The sequence below is a fragment of the Capricornis sumatraensis genome, chromosome 4, assembly GCF_032405125.1.
Source record: "Capricornis sumatraensis isolate serow.1 chromosome 4, serow.2, whole genome shotgun sequence".
Lineage (NCBI taxonomy): Eukaryota > Metazoa > Chordata > Mammalia > Artiodactyla > Bovidae > Capricornis > Capricornis sumatraensis.
The window spans coordinates 75,725,935-75,753,833 of record NC_091072.1 but is presented as its reverse complement, the minus strand read 5'-3'; the positions used below and the strand labels follow the sequence as shown (position 1 = coordinate 75,753,833).

Genomic DNA, 27,899 nt, shown 5'->3' with positions numbered 1-27,899 from the left:
GATGGCCTTCTTCAACTTATATCTGTTAGGATATCAAAATTCCTTTCAGAACAAGAAGAGGGACAAACCTGAAGAAACAAGTAAGGGAAACATAGACTAGAGGGTTAGAAGGGCCACTTCTTAGTCATTTCTTTTCCTACCTTGGGTTAGAGTTTTATCCCCCCAGATTAACCACTACAGTAGTTAAAATTATGGAGTAGAGAAAGTATCCATTCCCTCTCCTGTCATTTAATATCCTTGTTAAAACACCCAGTTTGTTCAACTGAATGAATTCATTTGCTCATTTAATCAATATTTTTTAAGCACCAACTATGAGTCAGACTTTATGTTGGTGACTAGGGTTACAAAGATAGATAGGATTAGACCTCTCTCTGCCATAAAATGGCCAACTATCCAATGAAGATAAGTATGCAAACAAAAAAATTTGCAATATGGTGTATGATTCAGTTAAATATGGAATGCTGTAGAACCACTAAAGAGGAAGTACCTAATGCTATTAGATTGAAATGAGAATACAAGGATCCTTTAGAGAAGAACTTCCACAGGAAATGCTTCTAGAACTCAATATTAAAGGATGATTGGAATTAACCGAGTAGACAAGAAGGGAATACAGCACAGACAAAGGAACAGAGAATTGAGAGTCTTATTAAATGAGCTCCAAGTCCTTGAGTACAGACAAACGGTAGACAGGAGCTAAGAAGCAGGTGTTGAAAACTAGGCAGGGGCCAGATAATTGAGGATTATGTTATCCATGCTAACCTTTTAACTTTATAGGAACTATTGAAGGAATTTTAGTAGGCAGTGAGTAAATAATCAGACCTGTATTATATCTGCAATACCTAGCAGTACCTCATATCTAATAGAGGTCTCATAAATGTATTTGTAGGGTGAATGAATGAATAAGTGATACTGAATGACTAATTCTAAAGGGAGGATTTACAGGAGATGTGACAAGATTAAGATAGTAAAAGATGAATCGCTTGAAAACGGAAATAAAAGAGAAAGGGTACTCCAGGCAGAATGAATAACACACGTGAAGGAAATTAAATGTGGGCAGGAACTGTTGCAAAAGTTGTATTGGGGTAAAAGGAGGGGAGGATAACTGGGGAAGGATAAAGCACAAAGTTAAGGCTGAGAAGGACTGAGCTTGTGTAGGACTCCATTGGGCACACTCTGTTCTCTAATCCTATCATAGAAGCTCTGTTTCATGTATTTAGCATTCAGGTAAGATTTGTACAAAGGGTCCCACTAATAGACCCTGCTGCTGCTGCTGCTGCTGCATCGCTTCAGTCGTGTCTGACTCTGTGCGACCCCGTAGACGGCAGCCCACCAGGCTCCCCCGTCCCTGGGATTCTCCAGGCAAAAACACTGGAGTGGGTTGCCATTTCCTTCTCCAGTGCATGAAAGTGAAAAGTGAAAGTGAAGTCGCTCAGTCGTGTCAGACCCTCAGTGACCCTATGGACTGCAGCCTTCCAGGCACCTCCGTCCATGGGATTTTCCAGGCAAGAGTACTGGAGCGGGGTGCCATTGCCTTCTCTGAATAAACCCTAGGAATCCCTTAATAGCCCTACACCCTACTTGCCCCCACCCAGCTGGGTCGAAGCATTGTGCCCTGGTGAGGATAGTTTTGTCTCCAAATTAGTTCATCACCCTCTCTCAGAGAAACACACTTGGCCTACTCACTAATTTCCCATGTTCCATTTTGGTTTATATATTGCCCTCCTGTAATGACAGTTGAGAATTTAGCTTCCCCTCTCCCATCCTAGTTCTTCTAGTATAGTTATGTCACAATTTTAGGTTTATGGTAAGAAAAATTCTAAGAATGACCCTCAATGAATGTTGGCCTTATATCATCCCCTCCCCTTTGAATGTGGGTAGAACCTCTGAATATGATGGAAAACACTCCGGTGATTGTTACTTTACATAGAAAAAAAAGGAGATTATGTGAGTGGGCCTAATCTAATCACACAAGCCCTTTAAAATCTGAGTGGTTTTTTCCAGTTAACAGAAAAAGTGGAATTTGGAGATTGGAAGCATGTGGGGCTCTGAATATGGAGGGGGGCTGCATGCCAAGGAATGTGGGTGGCAGTTGCTGCTGTGGCTAAGTCGCTTCAGTCGTGTCTGACTTTGTGCGACCCCAGAGACGGCAGCCCACCAGGCTCCCCCATCCCTGGGATTCTCCAGGCAAGAACACTGGAGTGGGTTGCCATTTCCTTCTCCAATGCATGAAAGTGAAAGGTGAAAGTGAAGTCACTCAGTCCTGTCTGACTTCGCGACCCCATGGAATGCAGCCTACCAGGCTCCTCCATCCCTGGGATTTTCCAGGCAAGAGTACAGTACTGGGTTGCCGTTGCCTTCTCCAGGGTGGCAGTTAGGAGCTGAAAAAAGTGTCCCAGCTGACAGTCAGCAAGGCATCAGTCCTATAACAACAAAAACCTGAATTCTGTCAATAACCTTAATGAACCTGAAAATAGATTCTTCCCAGAGACTCCAAATAAGACCCCAGCCCAGCCAAGACTTAGATTTCAGCCTTGTGAGACTAAGTAGAGACTGCAGACTTCTGACTTACAGAAGTGTCAGACAGTGAGTGAACGATGTTGTTGTTTTAAGTATTTATTTATTTTGGCTGTGTCCAGTCTCAGTTGCGGCAGATGGGCTCTCCCATCTTAGTTGCAGCCTGTGGGATCTTTAATTGCTGCTCACGGGAATCCTCTTCTAGTTGCAGCATTTGGGGATCCAGTTCCCTGACCACGGATTGAACCCTGGCCAGCTGCACTGGGAGAGTGGAGTTTTAGCCACTTGGACCACCAGGGTGTTGTTTTAAGCCACTAAATTTGTGGTCATTTGAGATGTAGCAGTAGACACCCTAATACAAGCTTCTATCTATAGTCTTGTAGTCTTAAAATATGTAAAAATTGTTTACTTCTAAGGCAATTAGTTTGACTATAATAACTTTTTTGTTCAATTTTTTGTTTATTCCTAGAGTTAAGAACTGCCACCATTGTTTTTTCCCCCCGCATTTGCTTGGTTCTCTGCTATTACTTCAACAACTCTATCCAATGCCCAGTGATATTTTTTCCAGTCATTCAAAACACAACAACTAATCTACCAATTCCTTTTTTCCCAAACTTCTCTCTGTTACTCCTACATTCTGCCTTCTATTCCTGGCACATAGCTCTTTCCTAAAACTTGCTTTTGCCTCTCTCCAAGATTTTATTCCCTATTTCCTGGATTCTTTCTTTCTTGGTTTTACTCTCTCCTTTTCCTGGAATATATCCTTGACTAGCTTTCTAAGGATGTATCGGAGGTATATTTTTGAGTGAAGAATGGTTTTAGACTACCATCACACTTGTCAGCTTTTCCAGATATGGAATTCTAGGTTGAAAGTCATTTTCTGAAAACTTTGAAGGTATACTTTATTGCCCTCTAACTTCCAGCTGTATTCTTTTGTGTAGGATGTATTTGTTTCCAGAAGCTTTTTATTTTCTTTTTTGTACCCTAAGTGTTCGAAATTTCATAATGTTGGAACTTTCTATATGGGTCTTTTTTAATTCACTGTGATAGACTTTCCATGAGCTTTTTCAACCTGGACATTTGTACCCTTCATTTCTGACAAATTTTCCTCTATTACTTCTTTATTAATTTATTCTCTATTTTCTCTCTTCTCTCTTTTTGGAACTTCCATTTATCAGCTGTAAAGCCTGAGGTGATCCTCTAACTTTATTCATATTTCTCTATATTTCCTTTGGGTTTTAAAAAATTTACTCTTTGGGAGCCTCCTCAATTTTATCTTCCAACCTTCTGGGTTAATTATCTTTTGCTGTATAAGAAATTACCCTAAAACATAGAGGCTTAAACCAACAAAACATGTATTACCTTATAGTCTCTGTGAATCAGGAATCTGGAAGGAGTTTAGGTAGGTGGTTCTAGCTCCGGGTTTCTCATGTGTTTTCAGACAGGGTGTCAACAGGGGCTCCAGTCATCTCATGGCTGGAGGCCTCAGTTCTTATCAGCAGCTGGGCATCTCTGGCTCTTGACACGACACCTCAGTTTCTCACCACATGAGCCTCCCCATAAGCTGCTTGAGTGTTCTAACCTGGCAGCTAACTTTCCTGAGAGCTGATGATCAGAAAAAGAGAGGAAGGAGGAAGGAAGCCAAATGTCTTTTTATGACCTCGTCTCAGAAGTGACTGTCACTTCCACCTTATTCTTTTTGTTAGAAGAGAGTCACTAAATCCAGCCCACACACAAGAGGAAGGGTAATGAAGAAGCTGTGGACGTGGGCAAATCACCATGTCTTTGTATCAGAATATTTTGGTGACTATATTCTTAATTTCCAAGGACTGTTTTTGGTCCTCTGGTTTTCCTTTTCCACATCTTTTTTCTTCCAGGATATTTATACTTTATTTGAAATTCTCTTCTGTTCTCTGCATTAGCTCTTTTTCTCCTGCTCTTTGCTTTCCTATGAGTTTATTTTGGTCTCTGTTTTCCTCACTGATAACTATTGTCAAATAACTGGTTATCCTTGGCTCTTTATTGTAAGAGTGAGGAACTAAAAAGCTGACTAGAAGCCTGGAGGGCAGGGTTGGTTATCCATTTGGGGCTTCCCTAGGAGCTTTCCACTGGCTTTCTACGTGTTCTCCAGGGAAGAACACCATACTTGCCTCTCTGGGGATTGTTATGTGTTTGTTGCTAGCATACTGGGAACAAGACTGAGGGTCTCACTTTTGAGGATCTTGGTTTTCACTTAATCATGGTATTTTTAGTCCTACACCATGTGCCATCCCTCACAGTAAATCTTGTCCAGGAGTGCAGTGCCTCCAAGATTGAGTTCCTCCAAAGACATCTTTCTCTTTTTTCCTCATTTTTATTGAGATATAATTGACATATAACATTGGTAAGTTTGGGCTTCCCTGGTGGTGCAGCAGTAAAGACTCCACCTGCCAAGCAGGAGACATGAGTTCAATCCCTGGTTAGGAACATCCCCTGGAGAAAGAAATGGCAACCCACTCCAGTGTTCTTGCCTGGGAAATCCCATGGACAGAGGAGTCTGGTGGGCTACAGTCCATGGGGTTGCAAAGAGTCGGACACAACTTAGCTACTAAACAACAACAAGCAAATTGTGTAAGTTTAAGGTGTACCGTATGTTGATTTGATACATTTAAAATATATTGCAAAATGTTAACCACTGTAGCATTAGCTCTAATACCTCCATGACATCACATAATTGCCATTTCTTTCTTGTGGTAATAACATTTAGGATCTACTCTCTCAGTACCTTTCAATTATATATAATACCATTTAATTACCTATAATCACCATGCTGTACGTTAGATCCCCATAACTTATTCATCTTATAAATGGAAGTTTATACCCTTCGGCCAACATCTCATCCGCTCACCTCCAGCTCCTGGTGACCACCATTCTACTTTCTGAGTTCTACTTTTATAGATTCCACATATAAGTGAGATCATAGAGTATTTGTCTTCTTCTGTCTGACTCACTTACTTATCTTACTTAGCATCATGCCCTGAAGGTTCGTTCATGTGGCAGCAAATAACAGGATTTCCTTTTTTCCCACGACTGAATAATATTTCATTGTATATGTATTTATACTGCATCTTCTTTATCCATTCATTCATTGGCAGACACTTAAGATTCTGTAAATGGCTATTGTGAATAATGCTGCAGTGAACATGAAAATGAAGATTTCTCTTCAAGATCCTGTTTTTATTGCCTTTGGATATATAGCCAGAAATGGGGCTTCTGGACAGAGAAATCTTTTATCTCCTTGCTGGGGCATGGTGAATATGATGAGCCTGGTTGTGCCATGTGCTCTGTAGACAGAGTTTCAGTGAATACCTCCCTGTTCTCAGACCTATTTTTTTACTCCTACCTTCTGTGGTACCTGCTATATACCAAAGTTTGAGATTCTCAAGCACATTAGGTCAATTCTAGATATATCCTCCATTGCAGAAACTTGAGTTAAAACTTTTCCTATTCTGATAAACTGGGGCTTCCCAGGTAGCATTAATGGTAAAGAACCCACTTGCCAATGCAGGAGATGTGGGTCCCATCCCTGGGTTGGGAAGATCCCCTGGAGGAGGGCATGATGCCCCACTCCAGTATTCTTGCCTGGAGAATCTCATGGACAGAGGAGCCTGGGGGACTGCAGTCCATGGGGTTTCAAAGAGTCAGACAGGATGAAGTGAGGTAGCACACACGCATGCACATTCTGATAAGTCAGCTGCTACCCCTTCATCCACTTCCATTTTTCAAAAGATGTTTCCAGTGAACTGTATCATCTTGCTTCTGTACCCTTACTCTCTCTCTGCCCCTGAAGGTTAGTGCCATTTTCATCATTGTGTTTTTGCTTGTTTGTTCTGGCGGCAGCACTGGGTCTTCCTTGCCGTGCACAGGCTTTCTCTAGTTGCCGCAAGCGGCGGCTGCTCTCTGGTTGCAGTGTGTGGGCTTCTCACTGCAGTGGCTGCTCTTGTGGAACATGGGCTCTAGGCACACTGGTGTCAGTAGTCGTGGTGCATGGGCTCAGTTGCCCCGTGGCATGTGAAATCTTCCCAGACCAAGAATGGAACCTGCGTCCCCTGCATTGGCAGGCAGATTCTCAACCACAGGACCACCAAGGAAGTCCTTGTTGTTGCTATTTTGATGTCATTTTAGGAAATTTAGGAGGGAAAGAAAATAAACTTTATGGTTAATCATTTTTAGAAGTGATTTTTGTGATGTATTTCCAAAATTATAGAAAATTTGTAAGACTGGTACAAAGAAATTCCCTATACCCTTTACCCAAATTAGTCAATTGTTAATATTTGGCCATATTTGCTTGTTCTCTCTCCCCTCATATATATATAATTTATATATTAGCATATCTATATATAAACATCTATTTTTTTCTCAGCTATTGAGAATCAGTAGTTCATATTATGTCCTTTACTCTCAAATATTTCAGTTTGTATTTCTTAAAAATAAAAACACTTTTTTAGGGGCTGCCCTGGTGGCTCAGTGGTAAAGAATCCACCTGCCAATGCAGGGAACATGGGTTCAATCCCTGATCTGGGACGATGCCACAGAGCAACTAAGCCAGTGTGCCACAACTATGGAGCGTGTGCCCTAGAGCCTGGGAGCCGCAGCTACTAAAGCTACTAAAGCTCACATGCCCTAGATCCCATGCTCTGCAACAACAGAAGCCACCAGAAAGAGAAACCTGCACACCTCAACTAGAGAGCAGCCCCTGCTCGCTGCAACTAGACAAAAGCCCAAGCAGCATCAAAGACCCAGCACGGTCAAAAACAAATAAATAAAATTATTCTTTAAAAAGAATAAGAACATTTTTTTAGATAATCCACAGCATAAGTTATCAAACTCAGCAATTTTAACACTGATACAATACTGTTATCTAATTACCTACAGTCTATATTCCAATTTTTCCAGTTGCCCTGTTAATGTCCTTTAGAACAAAATTTTCCCTTTTAGGATCCAATTAAGGATCAGGCATTGCATTTAGGTGGCATGCCTCTTTAGTTTCCTTTTATCTGGAAAAATTCCTCTGCTCCTTTGTTTCATGACATTGACAATTTTAAGAGTACAGGCAAGATATTTTATACAGTTTTTCTTAATTTGGGTTTATCTGACGTTTATTAAGATTAAGGGCTTCCCTTATGGCTCAAATGGTAAAGAATCTGCCTGCAATGTGAGAGACCCAAGTTCAATCCCTGGGTCGGGAAGATCCCTTGGAGAAGGCAATGGTAACCCATTCCAATATTCTTGTCTGGAAAATGCCATGGCCATGGGAGCCTGGTGGGCTACAGTCCACAGGGTTGCCAAGAGTTGGACACGGCTGAGCAACTAACACTTCCTTTCTCTAGATCAGGTTTAAATGTTTTTGGCAGGAATAAGCAATAGTACGTCTTTAATACATCACATCAGGAGGCTTGAGATGTCATTTTGTTCCATTATTGGTGATGTTAACTTTGACCATTTGATTAAGGTGGTGTTTTCCAGTCTTCTTCACTGCCAAGTTGATAGTGACAGAGTAAAGGGACAAAACAGGTGAATAAGTAGTTAATCCCACTGGGAGATTGTACGAAACAGTATGGGAGACCCTGTAATTTAATGATTACTGAAGAAAGCAGATTTGCTTAACCACGAAACCAAGCAGACTAGCTTAGCAACAGAACCACACAGCGGCAGAAGACATGACCCAAAACAATAAAACAATGGTGGCATGAGACTCACATCCTGCCCATTGAGCTCAGTAAGTTAATGATCCCTAGAACGTGCTCTCTGCACACATAAAAAACAATAATTTGTGTACCTAGCTTGACCATGTATGGACAAAAAAAACTCCCTTGCCCAGCCTGGAAGAGGAGCTGATGATGGAAGCATGACATCTACTCAAGAAAGACAAAGAAGTCCTTCTCCCTCTCCCCACTTTTCCTGTGATTATAAAACTAGCCCAGTAAGTTCTCAGAGCATGGCATCCCCTTGCCCACCTATTTGTAAGCCTCCAAGTGTCCTTCTCTAATCAGCTACTTCTTATCTATCACTTTGTCTCTTGTTGAATTCTCTTCTGCACTGAGACATAAAGTACTACAGTATCAGAGCTCTTCAGAGCCCCTGAGACGAAACCCAAACAGTTTCAAAGTTGCTATTTTTATTTTGTAATTAGTAGTGATTTCCAGGAAGATATTTTGAAGAAATGTAAATACCCTATTTTACATCAAACTTTTTCTTACTAGTTTTAGCATCTACTGATGATTCGGTTATCTCTATGATAGTTCCAAAATGGTAATTTTCTAACTCACATCCATTTTAACTCCAAGTGTAAAATTTAGGCATGAGTTTTTCCAAAGCATTCTATTTCATTTTTATACAAAATCACTGCTCTTTTTTTAATATCCCAGAAGTTTATTTAATTCTTGCTTGATACATTTTATAGAGAAAGGTTGGGACTATTTGCTTGGGGTGCCCCTAGTAAATCTCATGGAGGCACCCACTGATCCTTTTTTAAAAATACATATTCCATTAGTTTAAATAATATATCATTAAATTGCAATTACAAAGTAAAACTGGAGAAAATTTTGCGGGGAGAAAAATCACAGCTGACTCTTGGTATGCATACAGTTCAACTGGTGGGAGCATAAGTATGCAGGTATGCTAAAGAGTGGCTCTTGGCTGCAACTGGAGTGTTTCAGGCATCTTTTAATACGTTTTTCAGAGGAAATGCAGAACATTAATTAATCTAGCAAACCTATTCAATGGAGCTTCTTTAGAAGAGCTCCTAATATTTATAATATTGAGCTATTCACATTTAATATTCTAAAATACACCAAGGAACTAGGGCATTGTAAAGAATTATTGATAAAAACTTAGATATGCTTGTCCTGGACCAAGCTAGAGGTTCCTGAATATTTGCCAAATTCTATATGTGAGTTAAGATACGGGGGGGAATAAATGTGAGGTCCCTTTCCAGACATATTTTAGAAGCTTAGAATTCCTTATAGTGAAATATCACCCAAATGAGACTAATGTAATATTGTATGTCAACTATACTTCAGTTAAAAAACAAAGAAATATTACCCAAAGATAATGATATCTGATAGAAATTGACAAGATACTCTAAAATTCTTATGGAAATGTAGGGTATCCAGAATAACCAAAGCAATCTTGAAGAATAGGAATGATGGAGGACATACTTCCCAATTTCAATTCTTCTACAAAGCTTCTATAATCAAGACCATGGTGATGTTGGCATAAGAATTGCCATATTAGATCAGTGAAACAGAATTGAGAGTCTAGAAATAAACCCTTATATTTATGGTCAATTGATTTGCAACAAAGGTGCCAAGACAATTCAATGGGAGAGAATAGTTTTTTCAACAAATGATGTTGCAAAAACTGGATAATCACATGCAAAAGAATAAAATTGGACCCCACCTCACACCATATGCAAAAATAAACTCAAAATGGATCACAGACATAAATGTAAGAGGTAAAACTTTTAGAAGAAAAATCTTCATGACCTTGGATTAGGCAATGTTTTGTAATAAATGACAGCAAAAGCATAAATGACAGAAGAAAAGATAGATTGGATTTCATAAAAATTAAAACCTTTTGTGTTTCAAAGAACACTGTCAAGTAAGTGAAAAGAGGTTTATGTGTTTTTGTAAATGTTTGGATTATAAGACAGATTTTAAAATAAATAAGTATAAACTTATTAAATCAACAGTCATAAAATGAAAGTTATTACAGTTGTGTAGAACAAAATGTGGGCTCAGACAATTTTGATAGGAAATATTTTCAAAATGTTAACAGATAATTCCATTCTTAATAGAAAAAAGTGAAAATAACCAATTAATTTTACAATACTAACACAAACTGATAAAATAACATAAAACAATACAAAATACAGTACAAAAGAGGAACCCATAGACCAATAAATGGACAAATTCACTAATAGGTTAAGTTCAAGAATAAAGACAATCATATACCATCAAGTAGGATTTATTCCAGAAATGCAATGATGATTTACTATTAGGAAATAGATAAATATAAATACATCACACCTGTATGTCCAAAAGTTATATCCAGCTATCACTAGGAACTAAAAAGGCATTTGATACTTTTAGAAAACACTTTGTAAATTAAGTAAAAAAGGACATCATTAGCATAATATGATATCCACCTCATATTTATACACAAAAATAAATTCTTGATGATGTAAAGACCTAAGCATATAAGACAAAACTATAGAAATATTAGAGGAAAATGTAAAATATTTTCACAATCCTAGGATGATTTCAGAAAACTTTCTTATAGGACATAAGGCCCAGAAGCCTAAAATTAAAGATTGACAACCTTTCCTAAATAAAAATTCTGTATCAAAAGACATCATAAAGTTCAAGGTAAGAAAGCAACTAAGAGAGGAATTCCCTGTTAGTCTAGTGGTCGGGACTCCACACTTTCATTGCCAAGGACCTGGGTTTGATCCCTGGTCTGGGAACTAAGATCCCACAAGCCGTGCAGCATGGCCAAAATTAAATAAATAAAAGACTAAGAGAAAATATTTGCTATTTATAGATATGTATGTGTGTATACACATATTTATATATATACACACACCTCTATATAAACACACAAAAATTTATAATTCACACATACATATAAAACACACATTTATAATTCATATATATAATATTCAGAGTACATAGAAAACCCCCAAGTAGGGCATCAATCCAGATTCCCCTTCTCATTCAACATCAGATATTTATTTTTTGGGAACTGACTGTGCCAGGCACTGTGTTAGATGCTGGGAATACAAAAGTGACTAACACAAACAATAAATAAACAAATAAGATATTCACAGATTATAACAAGTATAACAAGTATGGAAAGGATATAAGGGTGGGAGAGTTGATGCAATGGCTCAGGAGTTATAAACTGCTGGCCAGAGGGCCAGACTCAGCCTGCAGAGTGATTTCTTGAAAAAATTTGGACCAACATAAAACTCAGGAGATTTTATGTAAATTCCACATTTCTGACTTCTCTTAAAGATCTCTGACCACACTGGCCCTAAGTTCCCACATGAGCACAAATGGCCAGAGTAAAGTAGCAGCTGCCCATTTTGATTGGACAAGTTTCTTGCTCAGTTTGTTTTATTCATTATCTGCCTGACTCTTGGAGGCAACTGAGTTCATAGATCCCATGATGGAGAGTAACTTGGAGAGGTCCACTTTAGACAATAATCAAGGAAGTAATGTTTGAGCAACTTCATGAAGAATGAGAACGAACCAGCCATGTGTAGAGGTAAGGCAAGAACTTCATAAGAGCAAATTTCAAAATCTAGAAGCAGTTCAAGGCCAAAACTATAGCAAAGCACTTCCAACTCCCACTTTGATCACAGACTACTTTCACTGAATCCCAGTCAGAGACCTGTGACTCATCTCCCATTTGTAACAAGGATTTTTTTCTCCTGTGGTTGATTTCTAGTTTCATACTGCTATGGTCAGAAAAGATGCTTGAAATTATTTCTCTCCTCTTAACTTTGTGTGAAATTATGTGGTCTATTCTAGAAAATGTTCCTTGAGACTTGAAAAGAATGTGTACTCTGGTTCTTTTTTTAAAAATTATTTATCTATTTTTATTTTTGACTGTGCTAGGTCTTCGTTACTTTGTACAGCCTTTCTCTAGTTGCAGCGAGCAGGGTCTACTCTGCATTCTGGTGCATGGGTTTCTCGTTGTGATGGCTTCTCTTGTTGTGGTGCACAGGCTTTAGGCACGTGGGCTTCAGCTTTTGCAGCTTGTAGGCCCTAGAGCATGGGCTCAGTAGTTGTGGTGCATGGGCTTAGGTGCTCCTCAGCATGTGGAATCTTCCCAAACCAGGGATCAAACCCATGTGCCCCCTGCATTGACAGGCAGATTCTTATCCACTGCACCACCAGGGAAGTCCTGGTTCTTTGTTTTGTTTTGTTTTGTTTGGATGTAGTGTCTTGTATTTATAAGTTAAGTCCAGCTGTTTTATTGTGTTCTTTAGGATTTCTGTTGCTTTACTGATTTTCTGTCTGGAAGATCTGTCCTTTGATGTCAGTGAGGTGTTAAAGTCTCCCGCTGCTGCTGCTGCAGTCACCATCTGCAGTGATTTTTGGAACTCAAGAAAATAAACTCTCTCACTGTTTCCATTGTTTCCCCACCTATTTGCCATGAAGTGATGGGACTAGATGCTATGATCTTAGTTTTTTCAATGTTGAGTTTTAAGCCAGCTTTTTCACTCTCCTCTTTTCACCTCATCAAGAGGCTCTTTAGTTTCTCTTTGCTTTCTTCCATTAGGGTGGTGTCATCTGCATATCTGAGGTTATTGATATGGCTCCCAGCAATCTTGAATCCAGCTTGCAAGTCATCCAGTCCAGCATTTCACATGATGTACGCTGCATAAATAAGCAGGGTAACAATACACAGCCTTCTTTCTCACCTTTGAATTAAGTCCATTGTTCCATGTCTGGCTCTAACTGTTGCTTCTTGACCTGCATACAGATTTCTCAGGAGGCAGGTAAGGTGGTCTGATATTCCCATCTCTCTAAGAGTTTTTCACAGTTTGTTGTGATCCATACAGTTGAAGGCTTTAGATTAGTCAATGAAGCAGAAGTAGATATTTTTCTGGAATTCCTTTGGGTTTTCTGTGATCCAACAGATGTTGACCATTTGATCTCTGTTCCTCTGCCTTTTCTAAATCCACCTTGTACATCTGGAAGTTCTCGGTTAACATACTGTTGAAGCCTAGCTTGGATTTTGAGCTTTACCTTACTAGCATGTGAAATGAGCACAATTGTACAGTCATTTGAACATTCTTTGGCATTGCCCTTCTTTGGAATTGGAATGAAAACTGACCTTTTCCAGTGCTGTGGCCACTGATGAGTTTTCCAAATTTGCTGGCATATTGAGTACAACACTTTACAGCATCATCATCCTTTAGGATTTGAAATAGCTCGACTGGAATTTCATCACCTCCACTAGTTTTGTTCATAGTAATGCTTCTTAAGGCCCACTTGACTTCACACTCCAGGATGTCTGATTCTAGGTGAGTGAACATACCATGGTGGTTATCCAGCTCATTAAGACCTTTTTTGTACAGTTCTTCCATGTGTTCTTGCCACCTCTTCTTAGTGTCTTCTGTTTCTGTTAGGTCCATACTGTTTCTGTCCTTTACTGTGCCCATCTTTGCATGACGTGTTCCCTTGGTATCTCTAATTTTCTTGAAGAGATCTCTAGTCTTTCCCACTCTATTATTTTCCCCTATTTCTTTACATTGTTCACTTAGGAAGGCTTTCTTATCTCTCCTTGCTATTCTTAGGAACTCTGCATTCAGATGAGTATATCTTTCCTTTTCTCCTTTGCCTTTTGTTTCTCTTCTTTTTTCAGCTATTTTGTAATACCTCCTTAGAGAACCATTTTGTCTTGTTGGGTGTATATTGGGTGTATATATGTTATTAATAACACATGTAATATCTTCTTCTTGTAATATAATGATTCCTTATCATTATACAGTGTCCTTGTCTTTCTTCATGGACTTTGTTTTAAAGTCTATTTTGTCTAATAAGAGTATTGCTACCCCTGATTTCTTACTGTTTCCATTTACATGAAGTATCTTTTTCCATCCCCTCACTTTCAATCCATGTGTGTCTTTTGCCATAAAGTGGCAGCATATTGTATGTTCTTCACCAGTCATTTTAATTGTGCACATCCTGAAATATCTATGCACAAAGACAGGGAACTTGACTACCCTCTGCGAAGTTTGGTTTCAGTTATATTATTCAGAAACTTCTATGTAAAAATTCCACTCGATAGCAATTATGTTCTGTTTCTCGTATTCCCTTGAAGCCACTTCAGCTGCCCCAGAACTGAAGTCCGGGCTCATGTGACCAAGCTCTGGGGTACATAGGCTGACTCTAGAAGCTCAGGATAAGGCTATGAAACTCAAGGGAGTTGGAGTGTTGAACTCCAGGGCAATCTATCAAGACAAAGGTATGTGTATATGGCTCTCCTCCTAGAATATCTAGTCTTCCTATAATGATTAGGAACAATAACCACAAATCTCAAGTGAGCACTTGGGACTTCCTGATAATCCTGTTATATTTCCCTAGCCACTCTCCTACTCCTCAAGGCAACTTCACATCTATTCTCTCCTCAAATCTCTAAAATGCCCTCTCCCATCCTCACTCTGAGGATCCTCACAACTTCCTTGTTCCTTATTTAACTAAGTAGGAGTAATCAAAAGACACTGTCCATCATCACATCTAACATTCCACTGCATTTCTGTCTTCCCTCTGCTACAATGAATGAACTAATTCCATTTGTCTGCTCTATCTCATCCACTTTTTTTAGGTTTATTTATTTTTGGCTGCACTGGATCTTTGCTGCTATAAGTGGGCTTTCTCTAGTCGTGGCAAGTGGAGGCTACTTTTTGTTGCAGTGCAGTGGGCTTCTCATTGTGGTGGCATCTCTTGTTAGGAAGCACGGGCTCTGGAGTGCGGGCTCAGTGGTTGTGGCACATAGGCTTAGTTGCTCTGTGGCACGTGGGATCTTCCTGGAACAGAGACTGAACCTGTGTTCCTACATTGGCAGGCGGATTCTTAACTACTGGACCACGAGGGAAGTCATGGATCTAATCCACTCTTAACCTCAAGGATTTTGCTCCTGTAATTATCCCCTTCTCCCTCAGTTTTGTCCCTCTTCCCAGATCATTCCCATAAGTATACACATGTGCTGTAATCTCTTCCATCTGGGAGAAAAGGGAATCCTCTCCTGATCATATGATCCCCTCAAGCTGTTATCGCCATTTCTTGCTCCACCACTCTCCCCCCTCCCACTCCTGATTATACCAAAATGCCTAGGAAAAGTAGTTTATACTCATCAACAGGAGAAAAACCACCATGCTGATTGACCTCACTTTAAAATTCCTGATCTCTAAACTCAAGTGGGTCTTTATGGCTGCCCAAATGTCAGACTACATTTCTTTGTTCTGTGCATTTTCTCACTCTGCTGAAGGCCTCTTCATATCTTCTCTTCCCTCATACCTCCACCACTTCCTCCCCTATCCTCACTCTCAGATAATGACTTTCCTTCTATTTCACAGTGAAAATGGAAGCAACTGGAAGATAATTTATATAACCTCTCACAAACCATATCTATCCATCTACCTGCATCTGTGCCGATATATGTCTTATAATAACAAGTGAATGTTCTACACACTTAAGACCAACCTCTCCACTGGTGCATCAGATTTTTGACTATTCAAAGATACTACTCCAACTGTTGCCTCAGTTTTTCTGTGTCTAACCATTCCTGTCTACATACATACATGCTACAATTTTTTCCATCTTAAAACCTTACATCCTATTTCCCTGCCTACCCCCTCTACAGAAAAGCTTCTCAAAAGAATTGTCGGGTCTTTCTGTCTCCAAATGTCCTGCCAGTCTTTCTTGAACCTACATCAATCGGGCTCTTGCCCCGACCAGTCCACTGAAACATACCTAGTCACCAGTGCTCCTATCCATGGTGATGTTGCTAAATTAAATGGTAAACTCGTAGCTTTCATCTTATTTAACATATTAACAAGAAAGAGCAACAGAGCTCACCTGGTTCTGAATCCTGATGGTGCTAATGTTGCTTACAGTATGTCAGCTGGTAGAGGTTTGGGAATCTGGACCACCATAATGGGGAACTTGCTTCATACCCTTCTGTTACTTCAGAACTGGTTTGGGAAAAGTATGTGTGGAGAAAATACTGCATTCTGTTTGGCTCTTACAAAACCACATCCATCCACCACGCTTAACCAGGTCTTTCTAATCTCAATTTCTACATTCATTAATTTAAGGAACACACAGTTCCTGACTGTGCTCACCCTTAGTTCCACAACACAAGTGATCTTACAGGACTGTGAGTTGTATTCAGAATGATTCTCTGGCCCCGCTCACTTTCTGACTGATTTCACCTTGTTAATACATTCACTCAAGTGGCTTGACCCTTTTCTGACTGCCTGTACTAGCACTTCAACCTGTTCTCCATGCTCAGATCAGCCACACTCTTACCTGGCTCTTCAGTGAGAGCTTTAACAGCAACATTAAAATGAATCTATTAACACTTCACATTCTTAACACATACTATAATGATATTTTTTAGTTATTCACAATTTTTCTTTGAAGAAAGTTTTTTTCCCCTTCTAGTAGATATGAGGGCCCACTCAACCTTTCCTTATTATAGTCATAATGAGAACTTGTAGAAGTGAGTCAACACAGGTAACTAAATATTCTGCCAGTCTCTGCCCCCTTCCTTTCTTTTCCTCCTGATAAAGAACCAAAATAGAAAAGCCAAAGGGGAAAACTAGGTGTGGAGAGCATATTTTGGTTTATCCTTGACTTCAGAAACTCATTTTTATCAGGTACTCAAAGCTAACTCACACTAAGAAAATTCAGAGTGCCCCATTTTCCTCACCTGTAAATGGAGATAATAATGCCTTCCTTACTGATCTGTTTTGGAGAGTAAATTAAACATACAATGTATGTAATACACCTAAGACCTAGCACATAAAACTGTATGACAGATGATTGGAAGAAAAGTTAAAAACCATAATTTTATTTACATAGGGAATATATACCTTTCCTCTGACTGGAATATATTTGCTACTCCAAACATACTTGCCAGGCTAGAGAGCCTGAAAAGCAATATATATATTTGGGTCATATAGCTTATAGGATCTTAGTTCCCCAACCAGGGGTTGAACCTGGCCCCTTTGACAGTGAAAGCGCCGAGTCCTAACCATCAGACCACCAGAGAGTTCCCATGGAAAGCAATATTTTTAACCATAAGATTTCTTGAGAAGCAACAAATGCTAGCTGGCATCAAAGGATAGCTCATCCAGACCCTGAAAGAGCCTGGTCAATTGCAGTTGCTCACAGAAAAGCATCCCTGACCAGTGACCAGAACTCTCTTGTCCACCAATCAGTAATTCCTACCCCTCCCAGACTCACCTTACTGATCCCGATTCTACTAGTTGCCCCTGCAGGTTCAGCCCAGCTTCCTGAGTTCATTCACCTTGAGTGCCTAAGCTTTCCCTTCCCTATCCTGCCCAGGAGAGCCTGGCCACATATCTGTCCTTTCCTTTGCTCCATCTGTCTCACCAGTTGCTTTTAGTCCTATTCTCCTATCTTCTTTTAGCATCACACCTGGACTCTTTTCTTGGTTCAGAAGTGTCTTAGAATTTCAGAAAAATTCCCTTATGTGGCTCTTTGCTAAGACAGCTTGCCTTGTTATATGAAAAACCTAGGTCAAGCTAGACATAATCCCAACACACATCTCCACTCAGGGCATTGCCCACTGACAGGCGTCTCAGAGGCAAATTGATGGGGATTGGTGGTAAAGAGTGCTTATGCTTGCTCTTGATTGGAAACAAATGGAGGAGTCTGCCTGCCAGACTCTAGTGACTGCCCTCCAGCCACAGACACAGTGACCTCCGAGCTCTGCATATCCAAAGGGCCTCACTCCATCTTCCTCCACTGCAGCCTTTATCATTCCTCCTCCCAGAGGAATTCCATAATGAGTCCTCCTAGTTGCTCTTACTTCCAAATGAATCTCTTCAAAGAAAAAGTACATCTTTGGTAAAAACTGAGTATGTATCACTTGTATTCTCATTTTCTGGATCTTGTCAAAGGGATCCCATACGTGGTTTTCCCCACCCTTGCTGGAAAGTACTCTGCTCAGTCTCCTAGTTCTCTTGACCTCTGCTAGCTGCCTGTTTGATGACCCGCTATAAGACAGCTGGATATGCCATTCTTAGACTCCAGCAGAGGGCACTGTAGTTCTGGCTTTTCGAACAGGGGCGTGAATGGCACAATGCAGCCAAGAGTGAACTGGCCAAAGTCTCTGAGCCCCTCTGCCTTTCTAAATGGATAAACGTACTGAAATTATTATTTTTGGAAACACTCATACATCTCATAGCTGCTGGAGACCGTCATCCTCATCCACCTGAAACTAGAGGGACAAGATACTCAAGCTACTCACAGTTAGATAATATCTAATAGACATTACTTGCAGTTGTCTTGAAGTTGGTATAACTGCGAGCAGAGTAATACCACCCTGCCAGAGCCTCAGGAATGGGCACCTCCAAGGTAGGTGACTGTGTATTGCAGCAGACAGACCACTTTTTTCACAAGGGCTTGGTCTTTCCCTGCTGGTTCTCCCCACTGAGGCTGGTCTAATCCACTGAAGAGTGACCCACCAGGTTCGTCTTCTCTGTTCGCTCGATGCTAGCCATAGGAAATGGTGTTATGCATTTAAGTGACACTCAGGGAGGCAAAGATGTGCTTCTGGAACAAGGTAATATCATTACTAAGTCCCTTATCCAACACAGGCTTCTTCAGGGTGAGAAGACACCCTTGACAGGGCCCTCATTGAGCTATACACAAGAGAGCCCACTAAGAGGGTAGTTCTATCAGTTCATCTTTTTCCTTAGCCTTTGGTCTTTCCTGGAAACCCTGATGATATTTCAGAAGCCAATTTAATGTGGTTAAGAGCATGGGCAGTTGAGCCAAAGTGCTGGGTTAAACTCGTGTCTTGGCCATAAGCTAGTCATGTGATCTTGGCAAATCACTAAACTTCTCTGGGCCTCCGTTTCTCCATTTATGAAATAAGGTAATAGTACCCACGTTTTACACTTGTGCCAAGCACATTCATTGCATATCAGCTTTTCTTCTTGTTGTTTTCACTAGAAGATTCATGCAGTCCATTTTATATCAGCAGTCTGCAACCAGCACTGTCTCCCTCTTATCTCATGCACCCCCCAACTTTCCCTGTGTTCAGAATTCTGAAGAACTGCACCACTTTAAGGAAGATATTTTCAGCAGTAAAGGAACTGCCCCCATGTGTAAAATGTGCCCTGAGAATTGGTCTGGTTGCCTGGGTTTATGTTCTTGTTCACTTTCTCCCAAATCACTATTTCCTGATGTCAGGAAAGACTAAGTGCAAGATAGCTTCCAAAAATACTTCAACCAGTTTCAGTCTGTGTTAATACTCCAGTCAACTTGCCTCATATCTGATACGACCTCTTAGATAGGAGTCATATTTTATGTACAATACCATAACATCTAGAAATATTGTTTGCATTTCTACAAGTATGTTCTACAAATATCTTGTATGCATTTCTAGTCTGGGTGGTATTACTCTGCTTACAGTGACACCAACTTCAAGTAATATCTGTTAGATATTATCATCACTATGTACTAAGAATCTGGAACAGACAGGCAAATACCTTAACTTAAAATTCAGAATTCTGGGAGCCACTGAGGTAGCGTACATGCTTAGTTGTTCAGTTATGTCCAACTCTTTGTGACCCCATGGGCTATAGCCCACCAGGCTCCTCTGTCCATGAAATTCCCCAGGCAAGAATACTGGAGTGGGTAACTATTCCTTTTTCCAGGGGATCTTCCTGACCCAGGGATCAAACCCAGGTCTCCTGCATTGCAGGAAGATTCTTTACCATCTGAACCATCCTAGGTAGACCCATTCTAAAAAAACATTGTGGCAAATCAGCCCCAGTTCCAACTAACAGAAACAGTGGGCAAAGCAGTGGGAAACTAAGATTTTGTGACCTTCTTAGGAGCCCTGGGAAGCTTATACTACTGAGAAATCTGCAACATAAATTTGGAAAAGTAGAAGATCCAGCCATACTTTTGCATTACCCCATATATCCTTCACAGTCCACTCAAAGCATTAAATCTGGTCTTTTGGCAATTCCTAATTTATGGCCTGGTTCTAGAAGAAGCTGTCAGGGCCCTTCCTATCTATTTACCACAAAAAACCATATGGAGTATAGTATTAACTAAGTGGATGAAGAACCTCTGTTATACCATCTGCCAAAAAAAATGATGAATTTTTCCCCCTTGCCACAGTGGAATTTGCTTATAAAGAGTTCATTGCATCACGCTATCCAGAACATGCTCTTTCACAGTAGCTGTGGCATGATTCTTACCTACCCCTCACCACCCTTCACCTCGGGTGGCTTCCAAAACTTGGCAAAGCTATGGGTTACCAAAAATATCTTCCAGCTTGCCAAATACTGATCCGAGGAGTAGGCCAACTGGTGCTTGATTCAAGAGGAAGGCATCCAAGTGGGTGACACTGTCTAATATGCCTCCAAGCACATGGTAACCCACACAGGAAACTGGGCACCCACTACTCAGAAACTGACATAACAGTTATCTGATAATAATCATATGGCTATACTTTAAAGAACTATCAGCCTGAGGCCTCAGGACCAGAGAAAGAGTTCCCTCTGTCACCTGCACCCTAATCAATACTTGCCTGCAGTCCAGGTCCCATTGCTCACTAGGAATATGCTCTTGCTCTTTCTTGGTCTACACTTACTTGGCCATGGACATTCTGCCACCCTCACTTAGCCCAAAGTCAAACAACCAAACTCAAATGACACTGTTTCTAGGAAATGTAACCTGTGATGAAGTACAAAGCCAACCCCTGGTTCACTCCAGGGTTCCACCTGTCCCAGCCCTCAACTGTCAGTGGAGGGGACTCAAACTTTGCCCCACTCTGGTGGTGTCACTGTCGCAGAGAATATTAAGGATGTCCATGGGAGGGCAAAAAGGAGGGTGGAGGGACAGAGATGGTGAACAACGTGTGGGGCCAAGCAGAAGAAAGGGGAAAGCAGGAACTGCGAAAGAGCTACAGAACAGCAGGCATCCCCGCCACCCGCCCAAGATGAGTCCGCAGTCTCAGCAGTTTCCAGAGAGAAGGGCAAGCTTTGATCCAGTTCACGACAAGCTCAGGATTCTGAGATGCAAGCCAAATCTAGCCTATTTAAGTAGAACATGAATTTTTTTTAAAGATAGTGGTAAGACTACACCAAACTTAAAAGCTTCCATGTGGCAAAAGAAACAAATTGAAAAGACAGCCTACAGTATGGGAGAAAATACTTGCAAACCATATATATGATAAAGGGTTAATACCCAAAACACATAATGAATTCCTATAACTCAACAGCAAAAAAAGAAAGAAAATCCAATTAAATGGGCAGAGGATCTGAATAGACTCCTCCAAAGAAGACAAACGAATGGCCAACAAGTATATGAAAAGATGCTCAACATCTCATTATCAGGGAAATGCAAATTAAAACCACAACGATGTATCACCTCACACCTCCTAAAGTGGGTATAATAAAAAACAAAATCCACAAAAGATAACAGCATTGGTGAGAAGAAAAGGGGACCCACATGCATTGTGGTAGGTAAGCAAATGGGTACAGCCACTGTAGAAAACAGGGCAATTTCTCAAGAAATTTCTCAAGAAACTAAAATAGAACTACCATATGATCCAGCAGTCTCACTTCTGGTATATATATCCCCAAAGAAACTGAAATCATGGTCTCAGAGGGATGTCTGCACTCTCATATTTGTTGCAGCATTATGCACACTAGCCAAGACATGGAAGTAACAGAAATGTCCATTAGGGCTTGGATGGGTTTTTTTAATGTGGTAAATGCATACAATGGAATATTAGTTGGCCTTAAAAAAAATAGGGAAATCCTGGCATTTGCAACAACATGGATGGACCTGGAAGAGATGCCAAGTGAAATAAGCCAGACAGAGGACACATATTACATGATACCACTTATGTGAGGAATCTAAAATAATTAAACTCAATAGAAGCAAAGAATACAGTAGTGTTTACCAGAGGCTCAGGGGAGGAAAAAACAGGAGGGCAGTAATCAAGAGTACAAAGTTTCATGCAAGTATTCATGCAAGAAGAATAAATCCTAGAGATCTACTGTACAGCACAGTATAGTTAACACTATACTATATACTTAAAACTCTACAAAGAGACTAGAGTTTATGTTAGATGTTCTTGTTGCAAAATAATTAAGAAGGTGAGAGGAAGTTTTTGGAGGAGATGGATATGTTTGTGGCATAGATTTTGGTGATGGTTTCACAGGTGTATACTTATCTCCAAACTCATTAAGTTGTATAAATTATATACATACAACTTTTTTATGTGTGTTACACAACGAAGTAATTTTTATTAAAATTATTATTCAGGTGTGTCAGGTCTTCGTTGCAACACGTGAGATCTTTCACTGCAGCCCACAGACCCTCTAGTTGTGGTGCGTGTGCTCAGTTGCTCTGTGGCGTGTGGGACTTAGTTCCCTGACCAGGGATAAAACCCAAGCCCCCTGCATTGCAAGGCAAACTCTTAACCACTAGACCACCAGGCAAGTCCTTGAAATAGTTGTTTAAAAAATATTAGGAGGCACATAAAAACTGTAGAAGGGACAGAGAACCACGTTGGGCAGATAGTAACCAGAAACAAGGTTCACAGTCATGCCATAGACCTGGCTGTGCAGCTCCGCCAGTGCATTCAGTGCTGTGGTGGGCGCTACCGGCACCGAGGACACTGGGCCCCAGACAGCGCTGCTGGAGACGAGGCAGCTTCACTGCCCCAGCCTCCATCAACAGAAAAAGACTTCACGTGGTCCCAGCTTCTTTGCAACCCCAATCTTTGATTCAAAATCTGAAGAAGACGTGTTGATTAGCCTAGCCAAAACTCTTGGCCCTTGGCCTTCCTACAAGAGAGGCTGGGTCCTGCTATAACAAAATACCATAGACTGGGTGGCTTATAAACAAAGATTTATTTCTCACAGGAGACTAGCAGTCCAGGATCAGGAAGCCAGGTGAGGGCTCTCTTCCAGGTTGCAGACTTCCTGTTGTTCCCTCACAGGGCAGAAGGGGCCAGGAAGCTCTCTCAGGTCTCTTTTTATAAGGGCACTTATTCCATTCATGGGGGCTCCATCTCATGAATCACACCCCAAGAGCCCCACCTCCAAATGCTATTACCTTGGGCATTAGGTTTTCAACATATGGATTTAGGGGGAGGATGGAGTGGAGGCAATTCAAACATTCAGACCACAGCATTGGGTAAGGAAAATCTCATCTTTTCAGTCACTATAAGAAGATATAGATTTTGCATCTGAGAGATTTCTAAACCGTCATAAGAATGCTAAGACTACACTATCCCACTCTATACTGCCTTTCCAGCTCCTGGTCCTGTCCCTCTCCATTTGACCCAGCACCAGTCCAGCTCTAAACCAATAGCAAGCTGAGAGCTCTTTAATGCTCCTAACACACTTGATGCCTGCTGCCCAAAATGCTCTTCCTGATACTACTGTGTCCCATGAATGCCTTCTTACCCTGCAGCACTTGGCTTGTGAGGGGCTTGGAGGGACCCCTGCCTGTGCCGGGTTAGCGTGGAGACCAGAGACTGAGAAAGCCAAACAATCCCATTTGCTAGGCACTCAGACCAAGTCTGCTCTCATTTCAGACCAGAAGGATCCAGTGCCCATGAGGCTTCCCCCTATTTCCTCAGAAGATGGGAATTATTCTGTGCACCAAAATAGCCACACAAAGTACCACGAAGCTGTTCGGAAGGTATCGTTAAAGACATGTAAGTATCTTGGATTCGTCACAATTCTAGGGGCAGAAAAAGTGTGTCTGAGTTGCTAAAGTGGCTGGGATGTGGTGGGCGCTGTTTTAGAGCAGGCGGCGAGGTCAAAAAGAGCCAAGAAGAGACTGAGAAGAGGGAGAAAGTGGGCTCCAATAGTGAGGTAAACAAGATAAGATAAAAACTGAATCAGAATTGACAGCAGAAGATCTACCTGTGAGTACTTTCTGTCTCTTTCAAGTGTCTCACCGTGGATAAGTCACTTATCCTTTTTAAACTTGTTTCCTCATTCATTTAAAAAAAAAAAGGCAGAAAATGCTGACTCCACCAATCTTACAGGATTGTTATGAGGATCAAAGCTTGTAGCTGAGAGGTTAAAGCGTCTGCCTGGAATGCAGAAGACAGGGGTTCGATCCCTGGGTCGGGAAGATCCCCTGGAGAAGGAAATGGCAACCCACTCCAGTACTCTTGCCTGGAGAATCCCATGGATGGAGGAACCCGGTAGGCTACAGTCCATGGGGTCGCAAAGAGTCAGACACGACTGAGCGACTTCACTTTCTTTCAACTCCAAACAAGCTGTGTGACCTTGGGCAAAATCCTTTGATCACGTAACTTCTCTGAGTGAGTGAAGTCGCTCAGTTGTGTCCAACTCTTTGCGACTCCATGGACTGTAGCCCACCAGGCTTCTCTGTCCATGGGATTCTCCAGGCAAGAATGCTGGAGTGGGTTGCCATTTCCTTCTCCAGGGGATCTTCCCGACCCAGGGATCGAACCCAGGCCTCCCGTATTGCAGGCAGACACTTTAACCTCTGAGCCACCAGGGAAGCCTCTAGACGACCTGAAAACTGGAATAACACTCTAGTGTTTTTTGAGAAAGAGAAACTTACATTTTAAAAAGTACCTAGGACAAGCTGCAGTCCATGGAGTCGCTGAGTCAGACATGACTGAGCGACTTCACTTTGACTTTTCACTTTCCTGCATTGGAGAAGGAAATGGCAACCCACTCCAGTGTTCTTGCCTGGAGAATCCCAGGGATGGGGGAGCCTGGTGGGCTGCCATCTATGGGGTCGCACAGAGTCAGACACAACTGAAGCGACTTAGCAGCAGCAGCAGCAAGACAAGCTACTGATATAGGCAGATACTTGCAGGAATCTCCAGGGAATTCTGCTATGTAAAGAAAGCCAGTCCCCAAAAGATCCCATACTGTATGATGCCATTTATACAACAGTCTTGAACTGAGAAAATTACAGAACTGAAGAACACATTACTGATTACCAAGGAGTGGAGGGAGGAGTATGTGACTGTAAAAGGGCAACTCTGGGATCCTGTGGTGACAGAACTGTATCAGTATGTTAATAGCCTAGTTGTAACAGTGAAAAGTGGAAGTGTGGTGTTTTGTTTTGTTTTGTTTTGTTGCTTAATCGTATTGGACTCTTTGCAATCCCATGGCTGTAGCCCCCCAGGCTCCTCTATCCATGGGATTTCCCAGGCAAGAATACCGGAGTGCACTGCCACTTCCTTCCTCAGAGGGGCTTCCCAACCCAGGGATCAAACCCGAGACTCCTGCATTGGCAGGCAGATTCTTTGCCGCTAAGACACCTGGAAGGCCCCAATAATATAGTAGAGATTTTTTTTAAAAAATAATAATTATAAAGACTAGATAGCCAGAATATTAGGCTATAATTCTAAGTTTTAAAACATATACAAGTTTTATACACTGGTATAATTAGATTTATACAATAGTGAAAATCCAAATAAAGAAAATCTAGGTAAGTCTGATATTCAAAAATTTTTAAATATCTAATGCAACATTTAGAATTTAACAGGTACTGGATAAATTATAGGACTTCCCTAGTAGCTCAGACGGTAAAGCGTCTGCCTACAATGTGGGAGACCCGGGTTCAGTCCCTGGGTCGGGAAGATCTTCTGGAGAAGGAAATGGCAATTCACTCCAGTATTCTTGCCTGGAAAATCCCACGAATGAAGAACCTGGTAGTCTACAGTCCATGGGGTTGAAAAGAGTCAGACAGGACTGAGTGACTTCACTTTCACTTGATAAATTATATGTTGCTGCTGCTGCTGCTAAGTCGCTTCAGTCGTGTCCGACTTTGTGTGACCCCAGAGACAGCAGCCCACCAGGCTTCCCCATCCCTGGGATTCTCCAGGCAAGAACACTGGAGTGGGTTGCCATTTCCTTCTCCAATGCATGAAAGTGAAAAGTGAAAGTGAAGTCACTCAGTCATGTCTGACTCTTTGCGACCCCATGGACTGCAGCCTACCAGGCTCCTCTGTCCATGGGATTTGCCAGGGAAGAGTACTGGAGTGGGTTGCCATTGCCTTCTCACAATTATATGTTAGCAATACCTAAATATAAGGCAGTATCACTGCTAAATTTCAGAGAATTTCCTGAAATAATCAAAGAGGGAGGGGAGGAAGAACCAGTAGACCCATCTTGCACATTTTCCAAGCGGGATGTGTGGTTAGGACTCTGCACTCTTATTGCTGAGGACCTAGGTTCAATTCCTGGTTGGGAAACTAAGATCCCACAAGCCATGTGGCATGGCCAAATAGAAAAGAAACCAAGTAGGTAGACCACTTGTTTTTGCACCACCTTAGCACTTGGGGAAAGAGCTCTTAGAGACTGACTTGTGGTAAACACAGGAAGAACCAAGACTGATTCCACTGACCATGTAGGGTGTAAGATGCTGAAATCCAGAAGTGGAGCTGAGTGTGGTGACTACATTTCTGGGACTTCTCAGCATCTGGTCAAGCCTAGTTGCTACGCTGGGCTTGTGGTGCCCTGAGGCACAAACTCTAAGAAATCTGATAACCTGCCCAACCATTCAGTCCCTAATCAGGTCTTCAGGGTCCCCCTGACTGATGCTCAGAACTTCAGCTTCTGGCGGTCCAATGCTGCAGGAGTGCGCCCAGAAGAGACCATGCCGTGGATCCGGAACCCCCGCCACTGCCTCATCAAAAGCGCAATGACCAGGTTAGGCTGGGAGTGGGGAGGGTGGGGAGATCACTTAAATCCTTGGAGATGCTTTCCATCTTATTCAGAGTTGGGAAATGGAACAGGAGGTTTTGGTCTTTCCAGGGAAAACTGGCCCCGGAATCTGGGCAGTAGTGGCTACTAGTAGTGGCTATTCAAAGGAGCTAAAGATTCATCCATGTCTTTGTGTTTCACCTTATGGCTATGACTTCTGAACACTCAAGAATCTACAGCATTCCTGTGGGAGGCCTGGAATGTTTCTGCTCCCTTCGCTGCCACCTCCCACCTCTCTAAGCACCGCCCATTGGCAGCAGCTCCACTTCTTCATCACTACCCCTGCCCATTCAAGGTTTAAGCCCCACCCCACCCCCAGTCCAGCCTAACCTAGCTGAATCTGAGACTGTCTCTTTCCAGGTTTATGGATCACTCTATTCTCAATGACAGGAACTTCAGTCTGTATTAACCAGGATATGTTTGCAGAAGGACAAGATAGTACTGCAGATGGAGCGGTGAAGAGGTGGTATCCTGGTTCCGATGGCTGACTAGTGGGGAGAGGGGACTGAGAAAGTGCAATAAATAGACTGATCTAGAAGTAACTTGTGTACACAGGAAATGAGTGGGTGGGAAATTATTCCCCAATTCCTGTGAGATCAGGATTGTGAGAGATTCCTGAAGGAGTCAGAGCTTGGTGCTTAGTTTGGGAGGGGCCAGGACAGACCACTACAAGGGGTTCTGAGCTCATGCATGGCAGGAGTCAGAGTAACGAATGCTGCCGGGCCTCAGAGGGGTCACGTTCCCTGCAGACTCTGCAGCTTCATCTTAGCAGATGAGAGAGGTCTACAGAACCCCCGGCAGGGGCCTGCCCCTCCACCAGGCTTTGCCACTTCGGACCCAA

At 41.7% G+C, this 27,899-nt stretch overlaps 1 protein-coding gene across 1 annotated transcript; it reads left to right on the top strand.

Moving 5' to 3' along the window:
- The first annotated feature begins 1 nt into the window (after position 1).
- SPMIP11 (sperm microtubule inner protein 11) lies at positions 2–27,494 on the top strand. The gene is made up of 4 exons (XM_068971810.1): positions 2–80; positions 23,893–24,015; positions 26,860–27,004; positions 27,419–27,494. The coding sequence occupies exons 1-4, from the start codon at positions 2–4 to the stop codon at positions 27,465–27,467; spliced, it is 396 nt and encodes a 131-aa protein (XP_068827911.1). The 3' UTR covers positions 27,468–27,494.
- The last annotated feature ends 405 nt before the right edge of the window (positions 27,495–27,899 follow it).